The 13688-nt window shown below is 31.7% G+C and overlaps 2 protein-coding genes across 3 annotated transcripts; both read left to right on the forward strand.

Moving 5' to 3' along the window:
- Positions 1–481: 481 nt before the first annotated feature.
- Positions 482–4484, forward strand: LOC146945056 (protein MEI2-like 4). Of its 2 annotated transcripts, XM_085743438.1 has the most exons (9): positions 482–1003; positions 1124–1162; positions 1432–1456; positions 1802–1915; positions 2005–2420; positions 2548–2706; positions 3606–3896; positions 4093–4183; positions 4278–4484. In XM_085743438.1, exons 1-7 carry the CDS (start codon positions 851–853, stop codon positions 3678–3680), a joined length of 981 nt encoding a protein of 326 aa, XP_085599564.1. In that variant the 5' UTR covers positions 482–850; the 3' UTR covers positions 3681–3896; positions 4093–4183; positions 4278–4484. The 2 variants fall into 2 exon arrangements, with proteins under 2 accessions (XP_085599564.1, XP_085599563.1); XM_085743437.1 differs by having other exon boundaries at positions 4093–4484.
- A 4836-nt stretch (positions 4485–9320) lies between these two features.
- Positions 9321–10857, forward strand: LOC146945057 (uncharacterized). Its single transcript, XM_085743439.1, has 2 exons — positions 9321–9586; positions 9813–10857. Exons 1-2 carry the CDS (start codon positions 9370–9372, stop codon positions 10586–10588), a joined length of 993 nt encoding a protein of 330 aa, XP_085599565.1. The 5' UTR covers positions 9321–9369; the 3' UTR covers positions 10589–10857.
- Positions 10858–13688: the final 2831 nt, after the last annotated feature.

Here is a 13688-nt window from a genome sequence, read left to right on the forward strand (position 1 = left end):
GTTCGACCAGCTTCATCATAAATAGATGATGATTAATCTAGTAATAAACAAGGTGAAAAGCGGTCATCTTGTAACATCCTAAATCCCAAAACTCAGATTAAAAACATTTTAAGTAAATGGATGTAATTTGCCATTGCGGAAAATAGAGACTTTTAAAAACCTTTAACATACATTCTCATTTCTCAGTTTGTCTCAGGATATCACTAATCACATGCAGGAGTCACGTCACACATAATTAAGGTTAATTAAGTCATAGACACTACAAGAAAATCTTCAATTCGCGACACTTCATCTGCGACCCTTACCTTAAAACTGCCTCAAAGTATGCATTTGCGACAGTTTCTGCGACCCTTAAGCCCAACTGCCGCAGGTTTGATAAATATTGCGACCCTTACCAAACAGCCGCAGGTTTTGAGTTATACCACATTCACACTCTTTCCCAATTTATTCACTCCCCCTTTTTCAATTAATTCTTTTTTTGTACTGCTTTACAAACCCAGAGATGAACCCTTTTCTTCTTCACGAACCCTTTCTTCCCTGCATCCAACCCTTTCTTCTTGAACAAATCAAGAACCATTCCTTTTCTTCTTCAAACCTAGAGACCCCAAACCCTTCCTTCACTCGAACCCATCGTACCGCATCGAACCCTCAAACCCTTTATTTTGTTCCACCATGATGCCGTCCTTCCGTCCAACCCATCCGTCGTTGAAATCGTCGATCTGCATCACACTAATCACAAAAGCGCCGATGTTTCAATGCAAACCCTTTCTGTTCATCCGCTGAAACCCACGGTCGAATCCTCTCAAACCTGAAGTTAGCTAAAAAAATAGCTTATGAACAATAGAGAAGAATGGATTACGAAGAAGATGAAGAAGAAGAAGTAGGTGAAGAAGTTGAAGCTATGAAAGCTGTTTATGAAACCGATTGTGTCATTATTCGTTCCATTCCTCCTCACTTCCATTTATCCCTCAAACCCAGAACCGCTGATGTTTCCTATGATCAGGTTGGTTATTCATTTTTCCTTCAATTTTCGATCACCCTTTATCTCAATTTCGTAATTTTCAATAATTCATTCACGCCCAAATCAAAAATTTCATTTTTTTATTATTATCTTTCTCTGCAGTTTGTAGAAATTGTTCTCGAGGTTAAAGCAACATCAAAGGTATGCTAGAGTATTATTGTTTGCATTTTATTGACTTATTTGAGGTTAATTACTGGCATAAGCACTCTTGAGAGAACTTTTGAAAGCAACTTATCATATTATACTGCCTTATCTGAGCTTATCTACTTCTATAATCACTTTGAGAGGACTTATTGATATAGGTTATCACATTGAATTGCCTTATTTGAGTTTATTTGTCATTTAGTGTAAGTTTTGTGAAAACAGCTTAAAACATTGTTCACATTGAATTGCCTTATTTCACTTCACAGATGCGTGGACTGATTGCAGCTCAAGGTGAATTCAGGTTCTCAAGGAGAAACCCTCAATCTTTGTTCTTTTTGAATGGAACCTGATATTTAGTAAGAATGGAAACAGATCTGATACTGATACCAAAAGTTAGTTTTGCTTTTGTTTTTTCAAAGACTATATTTTAAAAAGGGTCTTTTTGTTGATTTTCTAGGTATAAACCACTAATGCCAATTTTAGTGGATTTTTTGCTTTTGTTTTCCTTTGTATTGATATAGATATAAATTCTTGTTATGATTGTGCAGAAATAAAGTCATAGACATGAATTGATGCAATACTTTGTTGGTAAAAATAACACATCCAATTATTCTTTGACTTTGTTATGTCATGTAGATTCTGATCAAGGAATAAAACCCTTTGAAGATAGTAAAGAAGATGATATAGTTGCCTCTCGGCACGAAAGCAGCCTTTTCTCAAGTTCTCTGTCAGATTTGTTCAGCAAGAAATGTGAGTTTTCTTTGCAAAATTGTATGCTAAAGTTTACTGTGAAAATTGTTGGCTAATCTGCTATTCTTTGTATGCTTCTGTTTGTGTAGTGCGATTATCTGCAAATAATGCTTTATATGGACATTCAGTGGATACAATTGCATCATATTATGAGGAAGAGAAGCTTTCTGACTCTCTTGAAGAACTTGAGGCTCAAATTATTGGAAATCTACTCCCGGACGAGGATGATTTACTTTCTGGAGTGACCGATGGGAACAACTACATCATCTGTGATAGCAATGGCAATGACATAGATGAATTAGACCTTTTCAGTAGTAATGGAGGTATTGATCTTGGAGATGTTGAAAATTCACCCTCTATTGAAAGGATTTCTGAATTCATTAGTGGAGTTCGTAATAGCTCAATCGCTGGAGAAAACCCTTATGGCGAACACCCTTCTAGAACATTATTTATGAGAAATATTGATAGTGATGTTAAAGATTCTGTATTGAAAGCACTTTTTGAGGTATGTTTTTTCTGATTTCTTTGTTCTTTAGTTTGTATAGACATATTCTTCATTTAGTACTTAATATTGTGGACTTTGATACTAACTTATTTTCTTCTTGTATTTGAATATTGATATGGATTTGAAGCAATTTGGAGATATTCACACTTTTGATAGAGCTTGCAAGCATCAAGGGAATGCTATGATATCATATTATGATATTAGAGCTGCCCAAAATGCAATGAGAGCACTCTATAATAGACTCTTCGGCCACAAGAAATTTGATATTCATTATTCTATTCCAAAGGTTGGATGCCGCATTTTTAATTCCTCGATGAAACTTACTCTTAGTTATTTTTTATATGTCTGCATGAATCAGTTGTGATAGTAACTACTAATAGTTAGAGATTGTTTCAATTTATTTATTTGAATTTATCTACTGAAATATATATTTGTAGATTGTTTGCGAGAACGTTATGGAAACAACATACGACATGTCCATAAGATGTTTTCAACTTAATTTTATAAATTCTGCATCATAGATGCACTTATCGAATGCACATCCAAAGAGTTTTACAGGATCACATGGTGGAATATTATTGAAGGCTGAACTTAATGAGTTCTCTTGCATAGGAGTATATTAATTTGGAAGATAATGCACTACATAACTATTTCTTTATGGTGTGAAGTTTGTATACTGTGATAAAGATTTACTATACTCTTGCATAGAAACATGATTATCACAATTTCTATGAATATACTTTATGCTGAAAGACAGGAACTGCTACATGCCTTGAAAAATAGTTTTGTAAGTAAGTGTAAATTTAGTTTGATACATGAAATGAATTGAGTGAAATGCATAGACCTGAGTTATGCACACTACTATAATGAATTGAGTGAAGCATATATGGCGAGAGGAGTGTGTTGTTGTGAGCTATACGAGGATTAGAAAGTTGCATCAAAAATTCATTCTTTTGATGATTAGTTGCATCATTATATAAGGCATTTATCGGACTTGAAATATGATCATTGCCTTTGGATTAGAAAGTTGTAATCAATGTATACTATGATCAGATGCATTGTCTTTCATGGTCAATTCTTTGTCTGTGCTTCAATTTTTTTATTTTTTTTGCTTTGTGTCTCTGAATGCATACAACTATTTTATGAGAAAAATAAAACGTGTTTCTTTTGTAATTGGCTTTTTAGGTAAATGTGTCATCTCATATTGTTGAAATGAAATTGAACTCTGATAGCCTTGAAATTGACACAAAAGCACCTTGAGCAAGACAAGAGGGAGTTACATGGTGATAATCAGGATGGAGAGACCACTGTTAACATGCTTGATAATTCATCTTCCATAAATGCTTCAGACGAGAAAAATTGCGTTCCAGTCATGGAAAATGGTTGCGATTGATAACTTCTCTTGTTTGGTTAGGAGAGAAGTTGTGCAGAGAGGCTGAAAAACAGTCAAGTCCCACAGCTTTAGGACAATTAAATGTAAGCTTCACAAACCTTCGTGTATCATTTATTTGAATCATAGGACTTGGGTCAGTTGTAGAGTTACCTCTCATCTGAAAAAAAAATATCACCTGCATAATATAGGTTAGGCGTATGTCTTAACTTTGAAAGTAATGATAGAAACACTCACTTTAACACGCTTTTTTAAACTCACACTCAACATGATTCATTATAGGTCCAATAGCCAATTAGAAGTTTGACACGTGTTAACTTATGGAGATGAAGAAGGGGATTTGTTCATGGTTGGAGATGTTCCTTTAGAATAAGTAAGAACTTTGTCTCTGAAGAACAAACTATACATTATGTCTTTTGTACTTTAGGATTGTCTGATAGGTTGTTTTCTGGTTACTTGTGTTTAAGGATATGCTGTTGAGGATTGTTTGTTTGGAAGGGGGAGAGCTATTAGACATGATACTTTCAAGGTTGATTGTTTGTTTGGTAATATTATTTTGAATGATTACCCACTAGTGTATTGGTTTTTCAATGTTTAAACTATGTACTTTATCTATTGTTTTGATTGCTACTCTTGAAAGAATTATATGAATGAGATTTTGATATTTTTAGTTATATATTTATGTATTTTAAGTATTTAATAATATATTTATTTAAATTGGCAACAAAAACTGCCCCATTCAATTTTATTTTTTTTTTAAAAAAATTAACATTTGCGACTGTTGGTGAAGGGTCGCAAGCCCTTTTTTTTAAAAAAAACTTAACATTTGCGACTTTTGGTGAAGGGTCGCAAGCCCTTTTTTTTAAAAAAAACTTAACATTTGCGACTGTTGATGAAGGGTCGCAACACCTCCTGCGGCAGTTGGTGTGACTGTTCTATGAAGGGTCGCAAAAGACAGTTGCGACCCCAACAAATGTGACTGTTGGGGAACAGTCGCAAATGTACATTTGCGACCCTTCTAACAGTCGCAAAATGCAATTTTAAAAGTCGCAAAATGCAGTTTTTCTTGTAGTGAGATAATTTAAACCCAAAAACATGAGCTGCCTCAAACACGGGAAATTGTCCCAAAATATTTAGACATGTCCAAGCATAAACTAACGATAAAGTATTAGACAAAACATCCTTTATTATAAAAGCTACACTTGCCAAGCTGGCATGTTAGCCCTTGATCCATCCTCATTTTCCCTCCCTAATACGTAATTAATGTTAATCAACTCAGTCAACCACTCCCTACATCTCAGTCGTAGATCTCATAACCTTTCATCTCTGCTTTTATGGTTGCAATGAATAGTAATTATTACCAATAGACGACTATGATCATTCACATTTAAAACTTTCAAATCTCACTTACCACCAATCAATTAATTAGCGTGCTACTGTTGTTTAATGTCCATGCACGTTATTTTGGTTTTTTCAGAACCGAAACCCTACAAGTGTTATCTTCCTTTAAGACTATCCTATAAGTTAATGACATGTTATTTTTGTTTAGCGAGGACGGATCCATGCCACTGTTCGTAAATACCTGGTGCCAACGATTCAAAAAATGGTTGAAGAATGAGGAACATATAAGCTAGAGAATGTCATGGTAGGATTTAACGAGGGGAATTACAAACTCTTGCCACACAAGTACAAACTTAACATGATGGGAAATACGAGATTTACTAAGGGGAATGCAAGCAATGTGCTTCGGAACGTGTTTGAATTCATGTCCTTCAAAGACATTTTGATCTCTCAGGAAGAGGACGTGGTTGCTGGTATGAAATCCTACCTTTTAGTTATACGAATTTGTTTTTAGCGGTTTATGTAAATGATAATGCAATTTTTTTTGTTGTTGATGTCCTTGGTCATGTAGTCGAGAAAGATAGTGTAAGAGAAACCGAGAAGAATGGAAGAAAAAGCAAAGTCATTGATGTTAACATCGGCGAAATTTTTTTCATACCCAGGTTATCTCTTTTACCATCTGATGTTAAAATTCCTTTCAAATTTCAAAGAAGTCAGTTTCCAATATCTGTTTCATTTGCCATGACAATCAACAAGAGTCAAGGGTAATCACTTAAAAATGTTGGAATTTATTTGCCGAGTCCTGTGTTCTCGCATGGTCAGTTGTACGTTGCAATTTCCAGAGTCACTTCAAAACATGGTTTGAAAATACTAATCTTTGATGGAGATGGAGAGAACACTAATACGACCTCAAATGTTGTTTATCAAGAAGTCTTTCGGAATGTATCTTGATGGTTAATGTTCAAACTTTTTTGTTATGTATGCTACCATTTCATTTTGTTGCTATTGTTGTCTTAGAAGGGAACATATTTTTAAATTGTTATAAAACTTCTATTAACTATATATGTTTACATTATTGCAACTAATTCGATTAACATCTACAAGGTATGACCCGTATGGTAGCACGTGTCAAGAGTCTAGTATTAATAAATCCTTTGATGTCACTATGAAAGTGAGGGTAAATAAATCCCAATAATAAATATTATTAGCAATAAATTCAGTTGAGGATAAAACACAAGACTAGTAGCTTGTTTCACAAGTTATCATTAGTAGTGTTAATTTCATTTGTAATTTCATCTTAATTTGATGGCTTAATTGTATGTTTGATCCCTTTTGTTTATTTTAGTTTTCAAGTTGGTTCCTTATGTTTTAAAAGTTTCAAGTTGGTCCCTTACGTTTTAAAAGTTTCAAGTTAGTCCAAAACGTTACTCACGTTGGAATAAGTTAGTCCCTCCAGTCACTTAACGTTTAAAGATTCAGGTTAACAATATGGGTGTGAAACTTAACTTATTTATAAAATCAGTTTTAAAACATTTGTTTAATTTTTTTTTGTTTTATTAAACTCAACATCATGTCGCGAAAGGGACTAACTTATTCCAACGTGAGTAACGTTTTTGACCAACTTGAAACTTTTAAAACGTAAGGGACCAACTTGAAACCTTTAAAACATAAAGGACCAACTTAAAAACTAAAATAAACATAAGGGATCAAACATGCAATTAAGCCTAATTTGATTTACATTTAGTTAACTAGATTGTTTTGATGAGCTGGCAAAGATAGCTGCTATATAATCTCTTTCACTTTTTTATTTTTTTTGAATAAGCTCTTTCATTGTGTAATCCTAACTAACTTTTTTCATAATGAATTTTTCTCCTCTTTTGCATCTTCTTCATTGTTAAGCTTTGCTTTGATGGTATCATAGCAGGTTTGAACCTGCTCTACTTTCGCTAAGCATAAACATTGCTTCAGATTCAGATCCTTTTCATCTTTCTTGATCGAAATTCGATTTGATATCGTTTTCGTTGAAATTTTTCTTGTGTTCTGTGTTTTTCATAAATTTTCGTTGAAATTGCGATTTTTTTTCTTATTGTTCATTCTTGCTTAAGAATTGAGTAATCATGGTGAGAAACAACAATATTCAGAATCAAGATCAAGGTCTTGATCCGTATTTTGTTCATCCTTCAGAAAATTTATCCACTATTAGTGTAACACCGCAGCTATCAGGTGACAATTATTATGCTTGGTCTATGAAGATGCGAAGAGCATTAGCAATGAAGAAAAAATTCAAGTTTCTTGATGGTTCAATTCCAATTCCTGAAAAATATGATTTGAATCGTGCTACATGGGAAAGATGCAAATAACTTGGTACATACTTGGATTATTATTTCGATTTCTCCTTCAAATGTGTTGCAAATATTTTTTGCCCATACTTTTTAATAATCCTGGCTCCGCCACTGATATGGAGTAATATTAAACCAAGGATAAATTTGACTAGAAATCACCCAAGGATAAGAGAGAGTTTACCTTGGGAATCAGAGCACCACCCCCGTTAATAGATTGTACTAAAAGTGTATATGAATTTTTTTTTAACTAAAAGTGAAAGAAATAAACAAAAGAAGCGGGTCAAATTGTAGTTTAAAAAAATTATCTTTGAACATGTATGTAAGAATCCTTTTAGATAAGAATATATAAACTGTTTGATGGACCGTTTTAGGGTGACGATAGAATAATTGTATCATATCATGTCTCAATTCAATGTTTGATGATACAACATGATCTGGTAAGTTAATCTTGAAATTTATCATATTCAATCTCTATAGTTAAAAATGCTTATCTTGAATATGAGTTGGGTTAGAAACCAGCATGATAAAATTTAAAAATCATTTTCTGGTTTACCCCTATAAAATTTAATGTAAAATATAAAATTTTAAAAATAAAAAAATATAATTGAAAAAAATTATATTAAATTAATTAAAAATATTAATATTAATAATTAAATTTTAAAAATATGTATGATTTTGTCACAAGGGTAGCGCTCTCTCTCTCTCTCTCTCTCTCTCTCTCTCTCTCTCTCTCTCTCTCTCTCTCTCTCTCTCTCTCTCTCTCTCTCTCTCTCTCTCTCTCTCTCAGATATATATATATATATATATATATATATATATATATATATATATAATTGGAAAAATTGATATTAAATTAAAAATGTTAATGTTAATAATTAAATTTTTAAGGAAAATGTTAACTAGTGCCCCTGGGGGCACTGATTAAGAACTTTAAATAGTAACTTTTTATAAAAGTTTGTGTAATCAGTGCATTGAAAATTGAAAACTTTTAAATTTTAAAAGAATAATTACTTTATTTAGTATGCTTAAAGAGTGCCCCAGGGGCACTCGTTAACAAGACCCAATTTTTAAAATATGTATGATTTTGTCATAAGGTGGTTTTGTCCTTATCTAAAATATATAATCGAATTGTTGTGGCACAATATGTTGTGGCACAACATATGTTGTGGCACAATAACTCATTCCACTATATCAAATCCCATTGTTGTATTATAATTTTAACTAGGCCTATGTCGTCTATTTTTTCTCCCATTTTTCGGTGTTTATTCTTTCTTTTTACTATTTGTTTTCCCTTCATTTATAAATCTTATTAAAAATTAAAGAATTGCAACAAAAAAAAAAGTGGTTGAATACTTTTTTTACAAGAAAGTGGTTTATTACTTAGAACTTCATTCACGTTATTGGATAATAATAATAGTGGCACAGCCTATCTTTAAAAAAAAAATATAGTGGCACAGCCTCAATTTGTGCTCTGCAAATAAACGGAAAACTTGACGCTACAAAATATTTTTAAACTAAAAAATAATTCACCCTTTATTCTGGGTGCAACAATTCCTATCCCTTTACCTAGTTTTAATTAAAGTGACATACAATAATACCATGCATGTATGTATATGAGTAGTGTATAGCCAAAATAAAGTGTCTCCAACTAATTTTTTGTTAAATGAAACATCAACTAAGTTTATATCTTAAGGAATAACCATGTGAAAATAGAAGACGTAGTCCTAAAGTTTTGGAATTATAGCCGTCTGTATAGCTTCTTAATGTCATGATATATTCTCCTCTATACCTATAAAAGGCAATGCTCTTGCATTGTTTTTCTCATTCATCAGTTTCCAATATCTGTTTGAATAAAAAAAACCTAGAAAATCTTTCAATGGCTAAATTAATGGTTCAAATTTTGGTGTCAATTCTCCTTGTGCTAGTGGCAGTGGAAGCAGCTACTCCTCCTGGAATTGGTAAAGGTCGTGAGCAGGGTTATGCAACCTGCAAGATAAAGAAGTACAAACATTGCTATAATTCGGTTCATGCATGTCCTAAGTCTTGTCCTTATGATTGTACTGTGGAGTGTGCCTCTTGCAAACCTATTTGCTGTAAGTCTTTATATATATATTTTGTTACATCTCAAAATTTGCATTCAAAGTCTTGCATTAAGTTAAACTTGGAATAAATTACATCAATTTTTGCATGAATATATGGTTTACTAGATAATAATATTTACAAGTAGATAAAGTTGATTTCTTGAAAAAAAAGTAGAGATAAATAACAAAGTAAATTAACTACTTAACTTATTTTATGACTAACGCACATGAATTGCAGCGTGTGACAAACCAGGAGCTGTTTGCCAAGACCCTCGTTTCATTGGTGGTGATGGAATCACTTTTTACTTCCACGGCAAGAAAGACAACAACTTCTGCCTTGTATCTGATTCCAACCTCCACATCAATGCTCATTTCATAGGTAGAAGAAACGAGAACATGAAAAGAGACTTCACCTGGGTCCAATCCATTGTTATTCTCTTTCACAATCACCAACTCTTCCTTGGAGCCCAAAAAACATCAACATGGGATGATTCTGTAGACCGTCTTGCCCTCTCCTTTGACGGCGAACCAATCACCCTCAACGAATCAGAAGGTGCGAAATGGGAATCATCTAGTGTGTCCATTGTTAGGGAAACTTCCACAAACAACATCATTGTTGAAGTTGAAGGAAATTTTAGGATAACTGCTAAGGTTGTTCCTATAACGGAAGAAGACTCGAGGATTCATAATTATGGTATCACAAAAGATGACTGTTTTGCTCACCTTGATTTAGGGTTCAAATTCTTGTCTTTGAGCAATGAAGTGAGTGGTGTGTTGGGCCAAACATATAAACCTAACTATGTGAGTCGTGTGAATATTGGTGCAAAAATGCCAATAATGGGAGGTGGAAAAGAGTATGAAACGTCAAGCTTGTTCTCTCCAGATTGTTCTGTTGCACGTTTCATTGGAAACAATGGATTAAACAAAGATATTGGAACTGTGGAGAATTTGGCCCTCCCTAGCATGAGCTGCACAAGTGGAATTGAAGGAGAAGGAGTTGTCTGCAAAAGATAATTTCATTTTCCAAAAGTGCACGCAGATGATTTAATTGTCTAAAGGATATTGGAACTGTTGGAAAAAACTTATAATTTTATTAATAAGAATAAAGTATCAAATCATCAAATAAATTGAATGATTTTGGTTTAACCTTAAAAAATTGTGGATTCATGTCTCTTTATTTTTTCTTGTTATGTACTCATGTCTCTTACGTGTAATGAAAGATATTTATATGTTTTGTTTTAAATGTTTATCTTGTCGAATGCAGACCACTCTAAGTTTCAAAATGCTTTTTCTTTTTTTACATAATTTTTTCTTCATGACCAATATTTTTAGACGAAAGGAAATAGATTAAATAAAAATAAAGTGTTACAAAGACTTTGGGGTCGCTATAAAATTGGAGATCCGACTTTCACAGTGAAAATAGGTCTATAGTAAACTAAAAACACAGTTTTTCAGAGGAATATTGACAAATATTTAGAACTTGCAATTTTTATGTTGTTTTTGAGACTTGGAACTGAATTTTTCCAACTTGTAATGTTTTCGAAGCCTTTTAAAATCTTGATAATCTTGATTTCATGCCTTCCAATTGTTTCACGAGGTGTTTTGTTTGCCGAATTGCATGATTTATTGATAAAATGACTCCAAACACATTTCTGAAATTGCCCTTGAAACCATGAACAACTTCTCTAAAACTCCTCTATAATTACTTCAAGTGTTAAATATGTTTTTAATCCCTATAAATATATCAATTTTTCATTTTAGTCCCCCAAAAGTTTTCAATTTTCACTTTTGGTCTCTCCTTTTAAGTAAACTTCTTATTTTTGAATAAAAATTTGTAGAAAAGTTTATAATATTATAAGAATCTATCCCTAAATAAATTATAGTTTTTTAACAAAATATGAATTTTTATATTTTTGGCGGTTAAAAATTCAAATTTAATTCATGTTTTGTTAAAGTTTTTTTTAGAGTTTTTTACAATATTCTGCACATTTATGCCTAATTTCATTAAAAAATACATGAATTGACATAAAATAAAGACCAAAAGTGGTGATTGAAAGTTTTACTAAGCCTAAAAGTCAAAGAAAATTTTTAGAGAGACTAAAATGAAAATTTGATATATTTATAAGAAACAAAAGCATATTTAACCCTTACTTCAAATGTCTACTAAACTAACCGAAAAACATTTTAAAAATAACATAATATAACATGACATCAAGTACATAATGTAATTTTTTATCATTCAAGTAATTGAAATCAAGGAGAGAGCTTGACCCCAAAAAAAAAATCAAGGAGAGAGTACTTATCTAAACAGAGTGTCTCTGATTTCTTTTCTGGTTTGGATCCAACATATGTTTAGATAAATTGAAGTTGAAATGATTATGATAATATGCATTATCCTAAGTTAGGGATTATAAGAGTGGATTTATCGTTAATTGTAAGGAGCCAAAGGTTATAACTACAGTGTGATCTTTAAAACACTTGCCATGCCAAATATGGAAAATACGCAGGCATTTTTGGTTCAAAATATTCAGATTGAAAAAAAAGGAAAATTCTATGGTGAAGTCATAAAAATGACTTTTCTGGTGAAGTTAGCACTATAGCATCAAAAATGCAGTGAGTAACACCCCATTGTTTGTACAGTGGCATCAAAAGTTCAGTCCCCATAGTATCATCAATTCATCAAATTAACAAGACTACACTTAATTAATCTAATTGTATCCTACTTTGTTTTAAGTGTAACACCCCACAAAGTGTAACACTTAAGACTATCACATAATATCATCAACTCTATTTGCATGTTAAAAATGCCAACGATAAAGTAGTACCTGTAAGTTCAAGATGTTGCAAGAATTACTAGATGAATTACTATTGATCATTAATCAGTAATCAACAATTTAAAAATGAATCAAACATTAAGATAAAAAATAACTTTTCCAAAAAAGTCAGTTTCTTGACTTCACCATAGAAGCTCCCACTATATAAATACATTTTCCGGTTACGTAAAAATTTATCTTTTAGATTTATTCAGTCAATGATGTATGATGCATATGGTCTATAATATAGATAACATACATCATTTAATGAATGAATTTATAAAATTAATTTTTGTATATAATAGTGATCGAAAGATGTATGTACTATAATCATGATTCAAAACCCTCTCGAAAGATGTATGTACTATAATCATGATTCAAAACCCTCTTGCAAAAAATTATTCCACCAAATATTTATTTTGGTTCTAATGAATAAGGTCCTAAGGAGGTCAAATGTTTGATTTTTACTCTCCTCTAAACGAAAACTTGCAATGCTAATATTTGACATTTAAAAAAAAAACTGAAATTATGGGTTAAATTTTATTATACCACCAAAAAATAATCAACTTTGCTGTTTGTTGGTGCTGAATTATATACCTTATATAACTATTTTTTAAGGGAGTGAGTTTATTGAGTAAATAATCGTAGGAACTCATACAAGCTAAACATAATCAGTTGAAGAGGAATACGACTACAATAAAAACTCAGTAAAATAAAATCCAAGTAAAGTTGGAAGAAATAATTTGACAACAATTCTTTCAAAAAATATATATAATATTTTAACAAAACATAAATTTAATATGAATTATTTAGCACCACCAATAAAAATTTATATTTAATTCATGTTTTTTTTAATTCTAATTTTTTTGGGAGAGAATGTCATAATATTATATCAATTTTTGAAAAATTTCATTAAAAAATATGAAGGTTGAACATGAGTTGACTAAAAAGTATGAACTATTTTCATGGATGAAAATTTAGATGGACCAAAAGACCAAAGAATATTTTAGAAGACTAAAACCAAATGTTGATATATTTAAGGGGACCGTTTACTCATTTAACTTTTTTTTAAGTGACTAAAATCTACATTTTTTCCTCGGAAATTAATCTAAATTCTTTGTTTTTTGTGAGGGTCAAAATGAAATTAAGTGGAAATAATTTCATAAAAATCCCATTTCCTTATTTACGGGTTAAACAAAATCCCTTTACCTCGTTTTGAAGGGGTGACGGCTAGCGTTTAGACACAATAACTCAAAATTTTATTATCATGTTTATTTTTGAATTATTTGTTTTTTGTGAGG

The sequence above is a fragment of the Medicago sativa genome, chromosome 2 (assembly GCF_051527215.1).
Source record: "Medicago sativa cultivar Bolivia chromosome 2, Bolivia_mono, whole genome shotgun sequence".
Classification (NCBI taxonomy): domain Eukaryota; kingdom Viridiplantae; phylum Streptophyta; class Magnoliopsida; order Fabales; family Fabaceae; genus Medicago; species Medicago sativa.